Source organism: Ylistrum balloti, unplaced genomic scaffold, assembly GCF_031769215.1.
Source record: "Ylistrum balloti isolate Yb309-2 unplaced genomic scaffold, AGI_CSIRO_Ybal_v1 Utg370282, whole genome shotgun sequence".
Lineage (NCBI taxonomy): Eukaryota > Metazoa > Mollusca > Bivalvia > Pectinida > Pectinidae > Ylistrum > Ylistrum balloti.
The window spans coordinates 411,502-432,712 of record NW_026782216.1 but is presented as its reverse complement, the minus strand read 5'-3'; the positions used below and the strand labels follow the sequence as shown (position 1 = coordinate 432,712).

The following is a 21,211-nucleotide window of genomic DNA, read 5'->3' as shown; positions in this document are numbered from 1 at the left end:
CCGTCACTTTTTATATAACCTTATATACCCTGCAGTCATTTGTACTATTATTCCTATGGTAACAAATACCTGGAATGAATAACCTGGGTCTATTTTAAATGTCAAACATAAAGTACAAATGTAAATATTGTTGCATCATCACGAATTGTTTCATATTTTTAAATTGAGACATATCCTGTTTGCCCGTCATCATATAACCATAGATGCTGATTTACGTCCTAAATATGTTCTCTGTCTCAATTGTGGGGGCTGCGGCAACTCAGACGGTACAGGGTACATAGTCTTATAAGAAGACCCTAGGTTGCCTGGTTCGACGCTTCCTATCCGCGGTGGATGGGTTGTGTTTTACTCAAGCAGATGAGAAACGGACAGGTCTGTACTGCCATGAATAGTGTCCATGGTCAAGACTTTTTATCCTAATTGCTTCGGGAGAATGCGACCGGCCTTCCGTATGTTTTTCATTAAGGTAGCCAAAGACACTGCAAATAAAACCCCGCCTCAAAATAACTCTGGTTGTTCACGGGACAACAAACCAAGCAAACAAACAATTTGTCTCCATTTCGGAATTTAGAGTTTTCCTTTCTGTCCACAAAGCTCTATTTCCTTTCATTCCAAAATGCCCTCTTTTATTGTGCTTTGTTTTCTTTATTAATGTCCCCTTAAACACCCATCCCTCTATGAACTTGGCATTGTCAGGGCTTTGAGTCCTAAACAAATGAATTCTTCCTAAGATGACACAGCAACAATTTCTTGGAAGGAAATATTGATCGTGAGATTAAGTACTATAGCTGAAAGGGCTTTGCAGGGAAAATTGTGTTTTGGCAAAATGTTATTTAGACAAAAAGTCAAAATGACAGCAAAACCGCAGTAGCGGGGAACCCCGAGCCTAGCTGTTAGTTGATCGGGTCTATGAAAGAACATGTTTCTCTCGAACGAAGTAGGTAACTGCACAAACATCTACACCGCAGGTACCTCAAACAGCTCATTTTTCGATTGGACGAATTCTGGTCATAAAGACATGCAAAGAGTGCTTCTTGAATTGTCAGAGAAAGCTGAGAAAAGGCAAGAAATATCTATTCAACCTCCCGGATTTGCGAATGTATATCGGACAATTTTTAAATAACAAGTATGAATTATTGTGTCCTATGTCCAGGTCCAGTTTGTTCCAACATGGGATAGAAAGGTAAAGAGTCGTTCAATCTCTCGAGTTTTATTGATATTTCTGGTACAAGGAATCAAAATATTACTTATAGAATATGTTAAAGATTTCCCGACTTTACCTTGTAAGTAACAAGGTACAATAGTATATAGGTACAATAGTATATAAAATACACACGAATACGTCCTGGATTAATTTCAACTTTTATTCGACCTTCGAAGTTTAAATTGAACAAATATTAATGTAACTTCGGAGTAAATCAAAAGTATTCATAGTTATTACTGTTTGACCAAAACGACACAGAGCTCTCTCAAACCGGCGACCTCCTTACTCTGCCACAAATCCGACACTCCATTCGTAAAGTTTTGTTGATTTCATATAAATCGTTCGATTCGTGTACGAAACAGAAGCAATGATATTCGTTTCACTGAAATTTTTCAACTTCCATTTCAGTATTTTTCTCTAAATAAAGAACGGTTTGAGAGATGAAAGTACTAGTACAACATACAGATCAAATAGGTAGCTTAAGAATATTCCAATCACATATCTCATGTCTCATTTAAACATACACTGTATACGAAATGGAAAATATATGTAACTCTGAAATTGTGCGTATCGATTTCGTATGAATAAGAAAAAGAGACAATATCATTTTAAATGTTCAATGTTTTAAAAAATTACATTTATATATACGGTAGTGCATTTCAAAGTAATTTCAACTTGATTACATCAACGTTTGAGTTAAATATGAAGCATGACGAAAAATTAATTTTTGTACAGATTTTTCTCATTTTTTGTCAAAGAATATAACATATTTTCTACAATATTGCTCAATATTTATATCCTGATTTTCTGTACCTTATCCAGTTTTTAGAATTGAATGTGTATTAATTGTTTGAATAAGATCTTCATAATTAACCAAATCTGTCACTCAAGCACGGAAATATTGAAATCCGTGATTTCACTGATAAAGAAAATATGTGTGCATAATTTTACAATTCAATACAAAATCTATATCTACAATTTTCTTAGCACAACAAATCAACATGTATACGAAAAATAAATAATGTATTATTTATACATCTACAAAATTACAAATTATTGATTCTCCCATACCCGGGAATCAATTCTTATCTTTATTCACACTAGCTAAACATCTTGGTATCACAGTTAGTTCTACGGGTAAACTATTTGTAAATATCACAACATCAAAAACATTGTCTTTTCTTGCCGAATTTTTGTTCACAATGAAAATGAGTGACCACAAATATTCGGACATATTTCAGAATATGTATAGGCGAGTGAGAAGATTGTTATATTCATTATGTGGCGATACAAGCAGTAACCAACACCAGTGATAAAAAGCACTCGATAATGACATTTTAATTAAAAACATTCCTTAGATACGTTCTGAGTGACCGAGTAAAATATAAGTTGTATAGCATTTTTTTGTTTTCTTCAAAAGCTTCATGTGAAATTCATTTTTATTTCTATTTTAAGACTCACAAAACCCGAGCGTTCCATTCCGATCTTCTCTATCAAGGTGAAAGTGTTTCGGAGATATTATTGTTGTTTTTATTGCGATATGATATAAAAATACACAATATTTATCGATAAAATAACGTCAATTTCCGTAAACATGCATGAGTAAAAAAGTGCATAAAACTTAAATCACGTGACTAAAGATATTTACATGTGGCCTGAAAGCTGAACTTCCGGCCATATTGCACCATCATTTTAAATACAATCACTTTTCAAAATGTCTTTTAATGTGACTTTCGTAAGTCTGGCGATGAAAACGTAACAATACCTTATTTTGTGTCATAACACTCTTAGAATCTTTTCAACTGTTCATCACTCAGAGCTGGCAATTGCTGCATTTCCGGTCTGCGTAATTGGACAACCATAGGTCAGTTTAAAACCCGTATAATACATTTTGGAATGCATCATTCGTAACCTTGGTGTTTCCATAGTTTAACCGTGCTGCACCTATTTCGTAAGTAGAAAAATGTCCCTTCGCTCCGCTTTCCCGATGTGATATAAACCAATTCCACACATCTCTTTGCTCATAGGCAGTATCGAGGCCATCTTAAATATTTCATTCGCTGTCCGTTGTGTCGCTTAAATACGACACTACAAACCTGACTGCCATTATACTTCAATGATTCACTTGAAGACTCAAACCCGCCTTAAAGTTGGCGACTCAAGGACAAAATCCACAAAATGGTTGATGTGGTTTTCACCTGGATGAACGGGTACTGGGGTGTACTTCAAATTCTCAGGTGAAGGTTAATACCGGACTCTGCAACAGTTGCACAGGGCTATGCAATATTGTAGTCGCTTGTATTTCTTCATGACCAAAGAATGAAAATGCCGGTGACGTTGACGTAACGAGCCGACATGGAGACGCTGGGGGCGAGTACTTCCTCTTGTTATTGCGCGTTTGAATTTCTTTCTCAAAGTCCAAAAGCTGTTGTAAGAAACTGATATTTGGTGAAATCACGCTCCGACGAGACTTCACAAATTCGAAAGCTTCGTCCAAGCTTAAACATTGACTCTGCATGATGTAAGCGAGACATATTGTAGCAGATCGACTGATTCCGGCCTGACAGTGCACGAGGGTCTTCCCGCCGTGACGCTTGACATCATCTGAAATATACAAACAAATGACACTGAATATTCAAACTATTTTGCTTTATTTGGAAAGTACAATAAGTTTTGTCAATTTTCTATATCATTCCTTGGGCTGTTCTATTAATATGCCATGTCTACAGTGGTTGACGAATATGGAGAGCTTAATTAAAACTCAATAAAAACAGTAACTAAAAGAAATTATTGATTTCTGTCATTTTATACTTTTCATGAAAAGACGTTTTATATAAATGATTAATTTAATATTCTTTCATCCTTCCATGCTCTATAGCCAAAAAATCGATAGAGATCCCGGTGTTTATATATATATATCGTCGTTTTTGCAATATCTTAAACATCAACAAAACACTCATGTTATAACTACTGAAGAATTACATCATCATTCTATCAATTAACTGCTGCGGAAATTGATTACCTCAGCATTTCCAAGATTTCTGATGTCAATTTAAAGAAGTTGTGCTGCATCGCGAATGTGTTGATTTGTCTACTTCGATAACGAGAAATCGCTGTTGATGCTACATACTGTAGCTGTAATATGATTAGACTAATGAACGTCACTCATCGGGAGATCAGATAATGAAAACTATGCACACTAATTATGTGATTCCTAGGAATCAGGCATTTGTTGGAGCGAGTTTTCAATTCATGTATTCTTCACGTATTTGCTTTGTGAAGAATAAAATAAAGGCAGCTTGTGTGTGATGCCACTTTAAAGTTGCCAATAATCTAATTCTCAGCCTATCCTTCGACAACATTTTCTACGTTCAGATTCCCTACAGTGATGGTGGTGTGTGTGTCTGTTGTCGGTTTCATCAGCAGTGTCTGCCGACGAGCGCGTGGGTGTTAGTTCCATCGATCCGGACTGGCTCCGGTGACACTATTATAATTTCTCACATAGCCAGCTAAGCTACCGTAACTAGTCTAAATAGCTTGCCCTGGCACTAGTTTTCTAATCATGTTGAAACAACAACGAGAAAAATGTTAAAGAAGGGACTCGACATAGTAGACATCGTAGTTTTATGATAAAACTACTGAGAATTGAGCTATACCACTCGTGTATAACTAGGATTCAATTTCACTTTTCTTCTTCGAAATAAGACGAAAATATCATTTTGCCATTTTTCCCTGTTGGGTATTATTTAGGTAAGCATTAAAGTTTGTGTTGACGTTGTTGTTTCCAAGGCATGTTTTTTAATCTTGTACCCTGTTACAACCGTTGCAATTTACTTACCGACTCGCTTAAAATTCGCAAAATATGTTGACGTGTATCTTGATTTTAAAATATGTGCATTTTCAATTTTACGTAGATAAATTCTTATCAATATGACAGCCTTGTAAAACTCGGTTTCTAAGAGAGATAACAATACCGCTCAGATGAACAGCTGTCTTATGTGTCACCACGTCTGAGTCACACTGAGAAATTTACTTTGACGACTTACCGGAAATCGTGAGCACTTCACGGCCCCGTTTCCGGTCAAAAATCATATACGGTATGTAAAATGGCGTGATTAATTGCTCATGAATTTCAGAACTTGTGTATCGATATCTAATATTTGTTTTCAATGTTTCAAAGATGAACGTTTGTTGTTATCGTCCAAAACAGTTTCCCTCCTAACCGTTCAACACAAAAAAAGGGAAGTTTACGTACCTATGAAAGAAATTGATTCCATGAACCAGGTAGACAAGTCAACCAATGGGTTGTCATCGACGGGGATATTTTTGTACCGGAAGTCGGTGTCAAAATGATTCTGACAATTGTTTGACACATTCAAGATGGCGGTGATACCGTGCGCAAGAAGAACATCCTTTCCTGCGGCGCTCAGGGCGTTGCCAATATATAGATGAGGCAGGAGTTCAACTGGTTCCGACTGAAAGGGGCAGAAATTTCAATAACTAATACATTCAATATTGTCTGGAATCATATTTACCAGGTCAAATTACACATTTAAAATTCATTTTGTATATATTTACAACAGCAAAATTTAAAACACGAACACGACAACAATAACCATTCAAATCATTATATTGATTATAAAATTGTGGAAAGTATTATCAAGTTTCATTTGTAAGTAAAAATGTTAACGTAAAAAAAAACTCGAGCGGGTGATATTTATGAAAGCATTAGTATACCAATCTGCTGCACTGCTTACATTAGTTGTACAAGCATACAATTCTAAATGTTACTACGTACCGGAACCGAGAGGCTCTGGAAGAGTGGAGAGTTGGAGGTGTCCGTTGATTCGACGTCCTCTTGACTTTGGTTGGTGCATAGTGACGGGAATTGTTGTTTAAAAGTGTTGTAACCACCTGAAAATACATAACACGTGACACACATTTAACGCATGGTAAATTACATCAATACATACTTAATTATACAAATGGGGGTAAATTGCCAATCCCATTTTATTTTTTAGTAGCTTTGTAAATGGTATGTATTTTGATCCACAAAAGAGCACCTCAATAAATATCTACACATTGAAGTATCAAAAACATAAACTTGATATTGTATCGCTTGTTTTCAAAACTATCGATTTTCTGTTTAACTGAAGTATTAAACGAAGTTTTTTGGTCTACGCGCGCTCGTAATAGTCCATTTAAAGAGATGAATGGGGTCTTAGGTTTCAGTTTCACATGAAACATTGATATATACTTAATGTTCATGTCATTTTTCATCTGCTATATCTCAATTTTTGTATACATTTGTTTTACAAATATAGCCACGTATGTAATACACTTTACCAACCCATGACTTTTTTACTTTCAGTTTTTTTCTTTTCCACCATGATTATCATAATCGATTAAAAACGCTGATAAAAATCGTAAACCATCAATGTTATCAGGAGTGTCGTTCATTTAATTGTATAAATAATGTATATACATAATTACAAGCACCTGGACGGGCTCTGTGGGTGTAGGTAATTCACACACATGAACACGTGCGGTATATATATATAGGAATGACAGTTCACCATTTATTACTCATTAGCGTGGTAAGTGATAAGTGGTTCACAGTGTCTAACACACAAAACCAACTGACGTCTTTCTAATAAAGCAAAGCTTGTTATATAAATTATATCTAAATGTGTCACTTTAAGTTACTCAGTAACATTAAGTATACGTATACACAACATGACGGAATGGTGTTGAAAGTCCGACAGAACTGACATATATACATGTATATGATTTTATTACACATGCACGGATGTTCTGAATTTGCATAAAATGAGATGACAGCATAAGGATATCCATTATCATAAACATATATGGCGTTGTGGTTATTATCACACGTAAAGATGTTTCTCTGCGGTTTAAATGAATGCAGTAGTTTGGTTTTAAGGTGTAGAGAATAAGACTAGGGCGACCAGAAAGATAAGACATTAAGAACGTCAACGAATATTCACTTTAATAATATGTGAATTCGCCCTTGTAATGTTTCTTCATTGTCACTCGTGTTATATACCCTGGAGCGTTTTTCATTGGCTACTCCAATCAGTAATCGATGGCGATGTCAAAATAAGCTGCCCCTTCTGATTTTCTGCTCTACATTTTGAATTTTAAATGTAACTGAGCTATGTCAATTTCATGTGAAGTTTTGTGAAAGTCGTCCCAAGGCTCGCAAAAATAAAAACGTTTTAGACTCGAGTAAGAAATTACCATATACTGACAACTGATTTGTTCATCGGAAATGGCAACAAAATACAATTATATTTCATATCACTAACAGATCAGTTTATGGGTGTTTTTGATCATTCTTTTGTCAAATCATGTTTATTTTTCTTTAAATATGCGTAAGATTAGACTGAAATAAAATATCTGTATCCATCAAGAAGCGGTGGTCTGACAATGAACTTTTTACATATAAACGCTCGTGACAATGGGTGTGAGAGCTTTATGCCTCCCACTCAAAATGTACAGGTTTCTTATCAATCAGATAAAGTCGCCCGCACCTGATTGCTAATTACCTGAATGACGACATATATGTATGTGCAGTGTGTAACAAGTATATATGGGTAGATTTCACACCGGTCGGCAATTAACACCACGTCATGCCCCATTAGAAACTAATGAATGGTCAGTCATTTATCAGACAATCGACAGCAACGTGTACAATGAAAATACAAAAACTACGTCAACATTCCAGCATAGCGGACAGTCTTATTTACATTGTTTGTTTACTCTGTTTATCTGGAATTTGTAAAATTGTTGACCAACGGTAATTGAATTTTCTATTACGAGATTATGAATCACCTGCTGGTCACTATCCGTTGAAGTGGCCAAATACCGGATCTGTGTAATGTCCAGTTTGTTGACTCAGCAGTCTCGCATGGATAATAGTGAAGTAAATCACAGTAGTACACTTAAGACATTCGAATGTTAAGGTATACCATGGTAAGATTTCTCTAAAGGTGTAGGTTTAATATCACGACATTGTGGTCAGCCTCCCGCCTCCATGGTGTTACTGATGAAATCTCGACTACGAGGATTGGTTAATGTATATCAGTATCACACATCTTGGGATTGACTATGTATTTGTTAACCTCTTTTAAACTGTAATTCTACACTCAAGAATAACTAAAACAATATTTATACAATTCGGTAAATCTTACCGTTCCCGATCCTTACTTCCGGAATATTGTGCATACAAGTTTCCATATTATCTATAACCCAACTGAATCGATCCTTTTGTTGTATTACTTAGTGGCATGGCTTAAGGGATATAATCGGTCATCGATCTTTGATCGATTAAAATCGGATATTGATCGTTTCCGGCGTGCTCGGACTAGTAGGTTCCGCTTTGTTCAATAGAGGAGGTGTTACAGTGTATCTATTCTGCTTCAGGCTTGGTCCTTAGGGTTTTTAATTACTGGGTACATTTAATAGACCGTTCCTGTACACCTGGGATATTAGTTTCCATGACAACTTATGAAACGCGACCAAATCCGAAGACTTAATATAGATTCAATCAATTGCTGGTTAACTTACTGAAGAACATATAAGCGCACAGGTCGTTTCAATGTAGATTGTATAACACGATTGGTAAAAAAAAACATTTCACCAGTTATGTTGATCTATGTTCAAATAGATGTGTAACGATCACTGTAACATCAGACGAAATTGTTTCGAAACTTGCCAGTTTGGGAATATAGGTGACGGGAAATCGAAACCAATTTGGTAGGTCAAAGTATCGATAAGATAAGATCGTTAACTTATGAGGAAGTGCAACGAATGAAATCGATAGCTTTTAAGTACACTTCACGCGACCTAGCCAGCGTCAGAAGCACACTTAAAAATACCGACGCGTTCGATCCTATCTCTATCATCTATAATGTATGTACGGGTGCATTCGTATATAATCTGACAGCTTATATATTGACAGGATGCCGATATTACTTGAGGTCTAAGTATATCTTCTTGAACGAACCGAACTCTCTATTGCCGACAGACGACCATACATAACTGCTTTTGTAGAGTACAGATCGAACAGTATAATTACTCAAATGTGACCGATACAAACGAATGGCTGCGAACTTTTTTTGTACTATATCTCTAAACTTAATCAAAATCAATTTTAAACTTTTGATCTATCTTCAAAAGCATCTTTTTCATTGGGACCGGAAACAGATGATTTTTTACTGCTCTAAAGTAATATCAATTAGTTTTAATGCTTTATTTCATCCACGTTGATAAGCAATAAAGTAAACCAGTCCCTGGCGTTATACTCTGCCTCGGGTTATCAACTTTCTCAAGTGCTCTGGAGTTCAATGTTCCAAAGGTATTTGTCATGCACAAAATGCTTCCTTTATTTTCCTGAGAACGCCCGAGAGGGCAACGCCTTCGTTAATTCTTAAAGATTATTTTATAACAAATATAATAGAGGCACTGTTTACTCAGTTAACAGTGCTGGTTTTGTTACAATTCAGCATAAAACGAAAGTTCAAAGTCACTGACCGACAAGACCGTGTCAGTGTTATACATATTTCACATCTGACAAAAGATATAGAATGTTCACAGACCAATGACCTCGGTTATAATGCAATGAAGTCCGAAGTACACTGTTTCCCATATCAATATATAAAATAATGGAATTAAATATTTATATAATACTACAGAGGACCCACATCGATCACATCACTTTCAACTTAACTAATATGAGCGAGTTTTTAAACAAATTTTGTTACAAGTTTCAATCATTTGAAATTGTTTCCACATATGTATCGAAATGCTGATTCTACGTATCGAGTCGTGTACAACAGGAAAGATTATCTTCAAGTATTTACAAAAACTGCACAGTTCCGTGTCAGTGTGACGTACCGCATTCCTGGTAAATCATAAAATTGTATTTGTGTACTTTGCACTCTAATGTATCTTAAAACTTCCTACCCGCGTAATACAATAATCGTCAAATTGTCACGAGGATAGAACTTACGGCGATATCACCGCGATATAAGTTGTCAAATGACCGCTATTTAGTTTTGTTAACACGAAACAAACGTCCGGGCGTCCTGGTGACAACGCCCTTCTATTGTTTTCAGACTACTAAAACACGACATGATACACCGTTTGCGCAACTGTAACGAGAATAAAGATACACAACCAGGGTGTACCCTTTTTATATCTTCATTGAAGTGATGTTATGAAGAATAATCACGGGTTTTCGTCCATCGTGTAAAAATAAGCAGTTTGAAGCTGTATTATATAAAATTAGCATTTTGATCATTTATGGTTTTCATTTTACATTTTGTTTTTCTTTTGATCTTCAAAATATAAATATTTTAGTATCGTCTATGCTAAAAGCCATTTAATATGGTAAAAGCCATTTAATTATAAAACAAACAAATCAATTCACATAAAGTTTCAATTCACTACACTGCAAGTGATCAAATGAACGAAACGAACTCATGAATGCCGCTTAGTGTGCGTTCATGTACCAATAAATACATTAGATATATCTCTACACAGATGTAACGCGGACCACCTCCAGTGCTAAGCACTGCCGCTTAGAATTTCCTGCAAACCGAACCACAGGATTCCGATGTACGCTGAGATAAGCCCAGTCATTATCCACTAAGACATAGAGTCCTTGGCTTGAGTTGTAATTAGTGCCGAAATTTAACACCCATATTGAACCTTGCACAAACTCATGAGATGCATTTCCGTATACCGAGTAAATAAGACATAGAATCAACACCATCAGGAATACATTTTGTGATCAAATATCATTTATGTACTTAATGATATCCTTTCTTGGGTACTAGATATAAAATTTAATTAGGCCAATTAAGAATTAATTGATACACAATTATATGGACATAATTCATTTACACGTTCTGATGTTACCCTAAATGACTTTTTTTCAATCAATCCCCGCCTCGGTTTTCAGTGACTATCATTGTTTGATAACTCCACAGTTGATTGTCTACATCATCTCAAACCTATTCATATATGTTTTACAGATATTTTCAGCTACATAATAAGCTGATGAGTCGATTATATTGAAGCAGATCAACAAAAAAAGCCGATTTCAGGCAGATTTATTGACACGACATAACCGTATCAATATCACTCAATGAAAATACTTCGTTCCACGTTTCAAAACTAATTTCACACTCATAAAACGGTTTTAACAACACCGAATTCGCCATAACAAAGGACATATAAGTCATCATTGATTTGCAGCGACTAAAATAGTCTTTTTAAGTACAGGCTCTGAATATTTTCGGATACATAATTACAAATATGGATGTTCCGAGTTCGGATTCATTGTCGGGTTAATGGCTGATATTAAATGTCTAAAACATTGTATATCAATAAAATTATATAAATCTGCAACAGAGACACCATTTACACATAATAATACACTATTTCAATCGTAAGTTTCTCTTTCTCTCCCCCTCTCCCTTTCTCTCTCTCTCTCTCTTCTCCATTAGATTTTCTCTCTCTCTTTATCTCTCTTTATAGTTTTTTAATTATACGTGTATGAAAAAACTCACCTTTAAGGATTAAACATTTTGCATCTTTGGCGAGCTTGCATAAGGTGCGGTAGACAATGATGAGGTCGGATTTGTTGTCCATTCCCGAGCTGTTATTGTTTAGGGTATTTAACGTTGGGAGACACGGACCTTCCTGGTCATACACCACAATGGTAGAAAATTGTCCGGAGATCAATCTGTTTTTCGTTTCCACTCCCAACATGGATTCGAGATGCACCTGGCCTCCATTTGCGAATCTCCTCTTTAGAATTGGGGGACAGTACATATTACAAGCCCCGATGATGTGCTCTTCGTTGTACGCTATATAGGGACGACTGTCCACTATTAACACTTTACTGGCTGTCTTAGAATTTACCATCTCGTTTTCCATTACCTGTTTCAGTTGATAAATGTTCACTCTAAAAGCCATAGTATTGTGATACTTCACTCGTAGTAATGTAAGTGTGGATATCTTGCCGTCTGCTCGGTTAATACTGGAATGTAGCCGAGTTGTGGTCGTAGCCCATTCATAAAACTGCTTGTAAATCAAGCGCCTATATAAACAGCAGGAATGAAACTCTTCCGGCTGATAAATTATCATACGCCTAATTTGGGCAGGCGGTTTACTACCATACTACGCGATGTAATATAGGTCTACACACTGACAATGCTATTGGTTTAAATTATACATATACTGGCCGATCGTTGGTATCGCATGAAAAACTGGCACATATCCAACTCTGTGCTTACCTCAGTAATTCGAATTAATACGTAAGATTATTTCCAAGGTACGTTGATTTTATGAATGAAAATCCTCAAACCATTACGTCATCATATCATTTCCATCCGCGTTTCATAGCCACGCCTACCAAAACCTTATTTAGCGCCCACATTTCCTTTCAACGTAACTCAACCGGATGTAAACAAACCTCAGCCATGTGAATGAGCTAGATACAATTAGCAGACGACAGCCTCTGGCTTTTCCCGCCTGATCGGATTCGTTAGCAAATTTCGAGGCAATGTCATTATATAATTTTCTACTCGGATGAAAGGGACAGGTGCAATTTATCTTCTCCTTCGACAGAAAAATCGATGTCCGATGCGCGCGACGAACAAATTTGCAGTTAGGTAGGCGTTTGTGTAGTTAGAAATAGGTTTCATGAGGTAAATACATTTCAAATTGCATTAAGCGGTGCATAGTTCCTGTAATACCTAACAATTAATGCACCAATCAAAAAAATATTGTATTTACATTACATATGCTACTGATGATATCTGCATCATACAGAAAACTGCCACCGACCAATCTCCATATCATAAGCTTGAATCACGTAGGTCGTGTTAACGGTATCAAGGGAAGCGTTGCAGTTTATTTTCATATACATTACAAGTTGCATAAGCCCCTATACTGATTACCTTAACTGATGTCCGTGCTAATAACCTTAACTTGCCTCCGTGTAGATTACCTGAACTGACCTCTGTGCAAATCACATGTACTTTAACTGACCACTGTGTTAATTACCGTAACTGGCCTTCGTCCGAGTTATCTTAATTGACTTCATTGGTAATTATATACTTTTAACTGACCTATGTGTTAATGTCCAAAACTAGTCCTGCTACCTCAACTGACCTCTGTGCTAATTACCTTAAGTGACCCCTATGCTAATTACCTTAACCGACCCTGTGCTAATTACCGTAACTGACCTCTGCGCTAATTACCTTAACCGACCCTGTGCTAATTACCGTAACTGACCCCTGCGCTAATTACCTTAACTGACCTCTGTGTTCATTACCTTAACTGACCCCTGTGCTAATTACCTTAACTGACCCCTATGCTCATTACCTTAACTGACCCCTATGCTCATTACCTTAACTGACCCCTGTGCTAATTACCTTAACTGACCCCTGTGCTTATTACCTTAACTGACCCCTTTGCTAATTACCTTAACTGACCCTGTGCTGATTACATGCACCTTAACTTACTACAGCCCCAAGTAAATTGTCTTAATTTTCCCGTCCGCTGTTAATGATGTTTTATTCGAAACTAGTCCCGTTACCATTTAATTAATTGGTCCTTGTGCTACTAGCTTGTGTACGGATTACGTTCGCTAACCCCAGTGCTAATTACCTTAACCGGCTCCCGTTCTAATTACCTGAACTAACCCCCGTGCAAGTTGTCTCTTATAATTACCTTGACTGGCCACCAAGCAAATTCTTTTAAATGACCCTTGTGCTAATTCGATTGTTGATGTATCTGCTCATGTGTTGGTTATCTAATCATAAATCTTATCATAATATTACTGAACCCTGTTCTCTTGCACGCAGGATGGAATGATTAAGTGAGAACACATCCCTTAACATTATATGTATCTGTGTGCTTAAACAATAGTATTCATCAACTGTTACATGCATTTCAGTTTACAGCTAAATGTACATTCTAAATAGGAAATCTCAAAATCGCCAAGAGGTTGACCCGTATTTACCCCAATATCCCGTCCGATAAATAAACTCTGGTGCATTTTCTGATTAAAAGGTCTGTAAGAAAGGGCGTATCTCAAGTTATCTCAGTAAACAACGAAACAGTACGTGCAATGATACAGAGAAAGATAAGAAAGTTTCCTCACGTGCATCAACGCGATTTTACGGGCGGGTAATGCACACGTGGTGGTTATTAGCGCAATTATAACCGGAAATGATGTATCTGTATTTTGAGTATTCCTAATCACAAATAGATGTTCAAAACCAGGAAGTTGTAAGCTTTTGATGAGTTTTCCCCCCACAATGTTATTGACATGCTAAGGTCATTCCAAGGTCAAACACTCAACTGATATCTGTTAACTGTAGTATTGTGCTCCCTTCTTCCGCCCTGCTTCACACATTCCAGTCAGTTTTAATTAACATTCTCTCAAGTCTGTGCGATGATATATTTTCTACGTTTTGATACATGTAAGTTACTACATATATTAAAGAGAAGTTCAAAATGGTTCACGTTTGTACGAAATGTTGGTTAATTATTTCCCCAAGTTGGGTATCAATTTCCACTCTATTTTTCATTTATATGCAAGTTTGATGGCCTGTACACAACAGAACTAAAGATAAAAAAAAACAAATATTTTCCTCTCAGTGTAGCTCATTATCTTTTTGAAAAATTGAAAGGAAACAAAATAGTCACAGACATTATAGAAATGTGAATTTTAGCGAATCTTTTATATCAATATTCACTGAAATAACGAATCTTTGAAAAGCGTTTATCATTCGAATAAAGACTAATTTTTGTAAAGAACATTTTATTATTCTCTGAAACACCTTCTGATAAAAATGAAACAAAATATTGTACGTATAATTTGTGAAGTGCAGCGATATTCTCCCCAGTTTAACAGTTTTTCATGGGTTTAAACTTAAGTTTACTATATTGGATAAATAAGAAACAAGGTGTTTGAAGTTTGATATCTAGAGATGATATAACCAGATTATCAAAATCAGAATATTGTCAGAGGTGTTTGTATTTTTGGATAAAAGACTATAAGTTTATGTTGCATGTTGAAACAGAACTGGATAGCAGAACAACACAGACACAGTCAAGGTTCCCTGTTATCTATCATTTTATTAGCTATGTTTATATAAGTTATCGGTACATCCTGTCACACTTCGCCAACGCATGCAATTAATTCACTGCAGAGGAAGTAAGATTAACTCATACAATACATTGCGTATCGTTGGAGATAAAACTGGGATCTCCAGCGATACATTTCAGTTACTGGGATTTTGTCATTTGAAATATTAAAGCCTACCATCCAGGAAATGTTAATCTGCTTAGTATAATAGATTTTAAAATATATCTGTCTTACTGTATACATCTACATAAAGAGCACCGCTTGATTTAATGTGGCGGATGCCGTCAGTGATACAGAAAGCGTATGTCATTTTCAGCATGGTGTTCCTGTTCTAACACATACATAAAATGCATTACTCATAATTTACTCTCCTGATTTGGTTATTTCATCTGCCGAAACCAATGAGGAGGAAATTACATCATTCTACATAAACATCGTTATGTAGATGACGCTAAAATGGTTTTTCGTTTAATTCTTAAAATGTTTATATTATGAACGTCTTGATTTCATTTCCTTACACTAATGCATGTCAATTTTGTTTCATTGACACAAAACAAGAAACCAAACTATAAAAAATCTCACATAAAATAAACAAAAACTGGGTATTTGGTTAATTTAGATAAATCTTAATCGTTACTTAATTTTAATGGCATCATCCTACTAATGTTTTTATCTCTCTACAGTCTTTGCCCCGAAATACAGCAGCAACATCCTTTGTAACATTGAATGGTAGCCTATGAATGTATTGGAATGGGGAGGGGTATGTGAGGAAGAAGCAATAAAATCCCGCCCCTTTTCCCCGACCCCTATCACCAGACATGTAATCAAGAATGAAATTAGATGTAAGGTCGATTGCTGATGTTAAATGGCGTTACGGCGTATTACACCTCAGTTTACGCGATCTTCCACGTTTCATAATATCTTTACTCTTTGATACCATCTTTCAAGCAGTTGATACTGGTACCGGATCATAAAATCCTTTATTCCGTTTCACCCTCTTTCCTGTCATCCCAGTGTTCCGGATATACACGGGTCCAAGTAACATCCTGTGTCTAATTAGAACAAACCGGAAACGCCGCCACATTTCGCTAGCTCACCTGTCCATCAAAGCGAGGCCAAATAGCTAAGAACAACAGCTGGAGCTGAATTTCTAATAAAGACAGAATGAGTTTAAATGTGTTATTTGTAGAATTGTTTCCATTTCTTGGAGATATAGAAAAAAAAATCATATTTTCGGAACATTTTTTTTTTTTGTCTATTTTTCTTTGAATTGATACTAGATTGTACATACCAATTCATAAATTCAAACGAAAATTTAAAAAAAAAATGTAATCAAAATTGAATTTTAAAAGATTTTATATGGTATTTGGTTGTTGTCGTAGTTTTGCATTCAAGCTGTAAGCTTCATAACAGGAGACACTTTACAGTGCATGACAAATAAACTGAGTTCATCTTATGCACAACCATGTATATATCACACAGATTACTCACATCTTGCTTTGACTTGTTTCAAAAAAAGAACACTTCTGAATAAGATGTGATTGAGAATTAAAAAACTATAGAAGTCACAGAGATCAACAGACATATAATGTTTACGGTTTATGGACTTTCTGAAAGATATTTCTAAAAATACCCATGATTAATGAACACGTGAGTTCATATGCTGACAAGTCATCTATTTATAGCATCGCAGGTGTGGTCTAAAGAGGATCAGCGATACATGTATATCATTCTCAAAATAAAAGGTTTATTTATAGATACGCCTTAATTCGCATAGATCCGGTTGGTCAGATACAACGTAGATATATATTAGATACATTGTAGTAAATACATGCATATGTACAGGTGTGGATGGCTTGAATGTCGTGGGTTGATTTATCAACATGCGGTTGTATCAGATTTTGCAAATTAAGAACTTGTGCTATACCCAAACAGTCCTTTATATGAAGGGATACGTGAGATATATTTACATATGAAGAGGAACTTTATAACGTAGATATAGTTTCAGAAATATACATATTTCCTCCAATATATAAATCATATGATTTCATTTTTAAAACGATACCGAAAAGGCACTTACATCTCATTTTGTGACCAGACACAGACATGAGAATGAATAAACCCATTCTATACCACATCGTCAATACCATTAACTGTTCTATTACAAATATGCTTGTAATCAACTCTAATTTGAATCTAGACATAGACATTATTCAACAAATTTTACACTTATCATGTACACGGTAAGTTATATCTAAGAACACAATACTTTCAATATTGTGAGGAAATTTTATGTAAATACTAAACGTGATATCCTAATTAGTTGTATATGATATTCAGATGTAAGAATATTTAATCATTTCCCATCTATACATTTGTAAAATATTGATGCTAAATAGGCATTTCGTGTGTCACCTTGGCGTACATAATTCGTATGCGAAAAATCGATTTTCAACTAGCTTCATTTTGCAATTTCAAATTTGTTATGAAATAAAGGCATGTTAGTCGAACTTCACTTTTTTTGTTACTACACAGTGGGTCTAACTGAAGGAGGAAACGGGATTACCCTGAGGAAACTAATGTGACAGGTGATCATGACTTCATTTTTTTTTTTTTTTTACATATCCGATTGGATATATCGAATCCCGGTCACCGTGGTGAAAGTGAAGTGTCAATACACTGTACAACAACACCACTCAAGTCTAAATCGATCATTTAGAATTATGTTTCCGATTAGGACAAGTAGACAGTTTTAATTCTGTCGGTATTTCCAACTTCAGCAGAAAGAACTTGCATAAAAATGTACAAGCGGCCATCGAAATAATTTGAAAACGAAAAAGATTGTGTGCTTGTTACGTTTTTGTTCATTTTTCAGACATTCCAATCACGTCTTTATCTCTCTTTTTATATAAGAGGTTCGAATAAATTGCCTTTCGGAACTCTAATGTCTACATTTTTATCGTTTTCATATCGCCTTTCGGAACTCTGTCTAACTTTTTAAGTTGTAATTCATATCGTCTTGTCTGAAGGACTTTTCTAATTGTATCAACTTTCAGAAATCTGTCATCATTTTCAATCAACTTATAGTTGAAAATAATATTTTTCAAAGTTCAGTTGTATATTTCGTGCATGTCAATCATAGTTCTATTCATATTTTCGAAATTGAAAGTTCAACGTACATATACTAACTTATGACGTCCAATCAAATTTTACATACAAACCCTTTTGAACCCAAGCATATTAAATATAGAACCACATTTTTCATATCACTTTATCATCGTAAATAAGTTATATTCCTTATGAACTCACATATATTTATAAACAAATTTCTCGAATGATTCAGTACATGAATGCATTAATATCTTTATGCAACAACGCCAGTGTAAATAAACCACACAGGGCAATTAGAAAAACAAAAAATATATATCCAAATGAAAAGGATTTAAAATATATGATTGATTGATTGATTGGCTGATTGAGTGATTTATTGATTGATTGAGTGATTTATTGATTGATTGATTGATTGATTGATTGATTGATTGATTGATTGATTGATTGATTGATTGAATGATTGATTGATTGATTGATTGATTGATGGAGCTTAACATCATTGTTACGGTTATAAGATATATAAAATTTAGTATTACAATGCCTTCAGTCAGATATCAATGTAGATAATTTATATAACTAGGTTTATATCAACTTATTTATATATCAAAGTTTCATATTAACAAAATCAAACGACACAAACTGATTTAGATAGTGGTTCATAATACACAAAATAATAAATTAAAACTTCACCATACATGTGTTTTTAAGACTATCCAGGTAGTCTGTCGAGAAAGGGAGCATCCCCCTAAAGCATAACATTACTTTTCAACCAAATTGGTAAATTTTGCCTGTGGAATATAGTGGCACCCTTCTTATGATATAACCCTCTGACTTATATGTACTTAATAGCCTGCATGCATAACTTTTCGCCAAACCATTTCAAAACGAATAAACCAACTTTGGAAAATGACAGAGAGGGATGTACCCTAATCAGTGTCACAAGCTTTGTATGGCGTACAACTTTTATGTAAGAAAAAAGTTCTGTCTTTTTGTTCACATATCGGTGATTAGTTTAACTGAATCCTGGTTAAACCGCTGAGTGTATGTTGTGTGATACGGGAACCCATTTTGTGACTATGATGCCGGAATGTGCTAACTACCTAATGCTCCCTCTTTGCGAATGCCAAACTTTTTTTAAAAGAAGGATGAAAAAATGGTAACAGTATATCTAGAACAATATATCATTTGTTGAGCTGTTTGTTTAAATTGTATGAAAACAGCATAATGGCAGGATTTTGCGAAATATGTACAGTCTAGACAATCGTAACACTAAATATGATGATAAAATATTCATGAAATGTCGATTTGAGCTCTGTTTATCAAACTTGAACATTTATTTCTTTTAAGCTTATCTTCTATTGAAAAAATTGATTTCCGCTCCGCACTGAGGTTGAAATCGCAATCTTGTTGGCTCTGCAATAGCATTTTAGGTTACTTTTAGTGTCACAGTGTTCTTCCGAAAACGGCAGCAAAGACCTTGCCAATTGCACGTAAATTCAATTCCAGATAACAAGAAATTAATTGACCATACCCATCAGAATAGGAAGTCAAGGTCATAACAAACTCTTCTTTCTACATCAGCAGCTAATCTCGACCAATAGATAACAAGACATTTATCGATCTTGTTCCATCGTATAAACCCGTCTGAATTAGAGGTCAACGACGCGAACATTCACAGTTTATCTCGACAAAATACGTAATCTTTAAACTCACGCTTTTGTTTCCGATGTCATTGTCTTAACATGCAGGGATCATTCGGGATTATCAGCATCATCAACGAAAGTCATCTGCGCAAATGAGAAATTTGTGAACGGAATCTATTTCGTGGTTATTATAAAGAAACAATTTTCTTGACCAATCAAATGTTGCGTTAGATTTCAAATAAATTGTGGACGTTCTTGTTTGTGTATGACTTATGATGTTAAAACATGATAAATATCTATGCTTTCATCCTTGATTTAAGCTGATTCATATGTATATATGTTTTAGACAATGTAATATGTTTTAAAATGTGTTTTTAAACAAGAGACCTAGCTGTGCAGTCCTGGTTGTACTATTGGGCAAGGCGCTTACCCTCATTCCTCTGGATGGTATGCGACGGGCCTCTCGTACGTTGTTCAGTGAGGTAGCCATTATTTAGGAGACTCAGCCTCGAAATGCAAGCAAATACATCTTGCAAGAGAATAAAACGTTTCAATATATTTTTTAAAATAAGATACGGTATAGCAAATAAAAAAAAAACAAAGATAGTATTTGATAAATTAATATTTTCAATAGAAGAATCGCACTGCGTGAACCACGCCAAGCATATTCGCTGCAGCAGGTTTGATACATGTCACTGATAACGCCTACTCTAGCAGCCGAATTCTTCAGAGGAAGATGGATGTCAACATATTGTGTTCTATATCGTTTACATGCCCCTGTGGGCAACACACAAAACACAGCCATGGCTGCAGTTACGACTTGTAAACAAAGGCTTAAATCTGACCGATATTGTTTGTTTTCGTCGTAACCTTTCCATGCCGTTTCTAATTTCACCTTGACTTATTTTCAAGAAAGTCGGCGCTGTGCCGATTTTAGAAATAAACAAGACACAGGAGATAACAGCTCGCCTAGCCTGTAGAGTCAGATACATGTTGTTGCTGCTGTTATGTTTGTATTCCGTCTCCGTTTGTTCCAAGGTATTTATGAACCATTTTCCTGTT

At 35.4% G+C, this 21,211-nt stretch overlaps 1 protein-coding gene across 1 annotated transcript; it reads right to left on the bottom strand.

Annotated features, from left to right (window-relative positions):
- Positions 1-1,350: 1,350 nt before the first annotated feature.
- On the bottom strand, positions 1,351-12,327 carry LOC132552848 (dual specificity protein phosphatase 1-like). Its single transcript, XM_060217039.1, has 4 exons — positions 11,803-12,327; positions 6,003-6,118; positions 5,460-5,679; positions 1,351-3,808 (listed from the first exon to the last, which is right to left on the bottom strand). Exons 1-4 carry the CDS (start codon positions 12,209-12,211, stop codon positions 3,438-3,440), a joined length of 1,116 nt encoding a protein of 371 aa, XP_060073022.1. The 5' UTR covers positions 12,212-12,327; the 3' UTR covers positions 1,351-3,437.
- Positions 12,328-21,211: the final 8,884 nt, after the last annotated feature.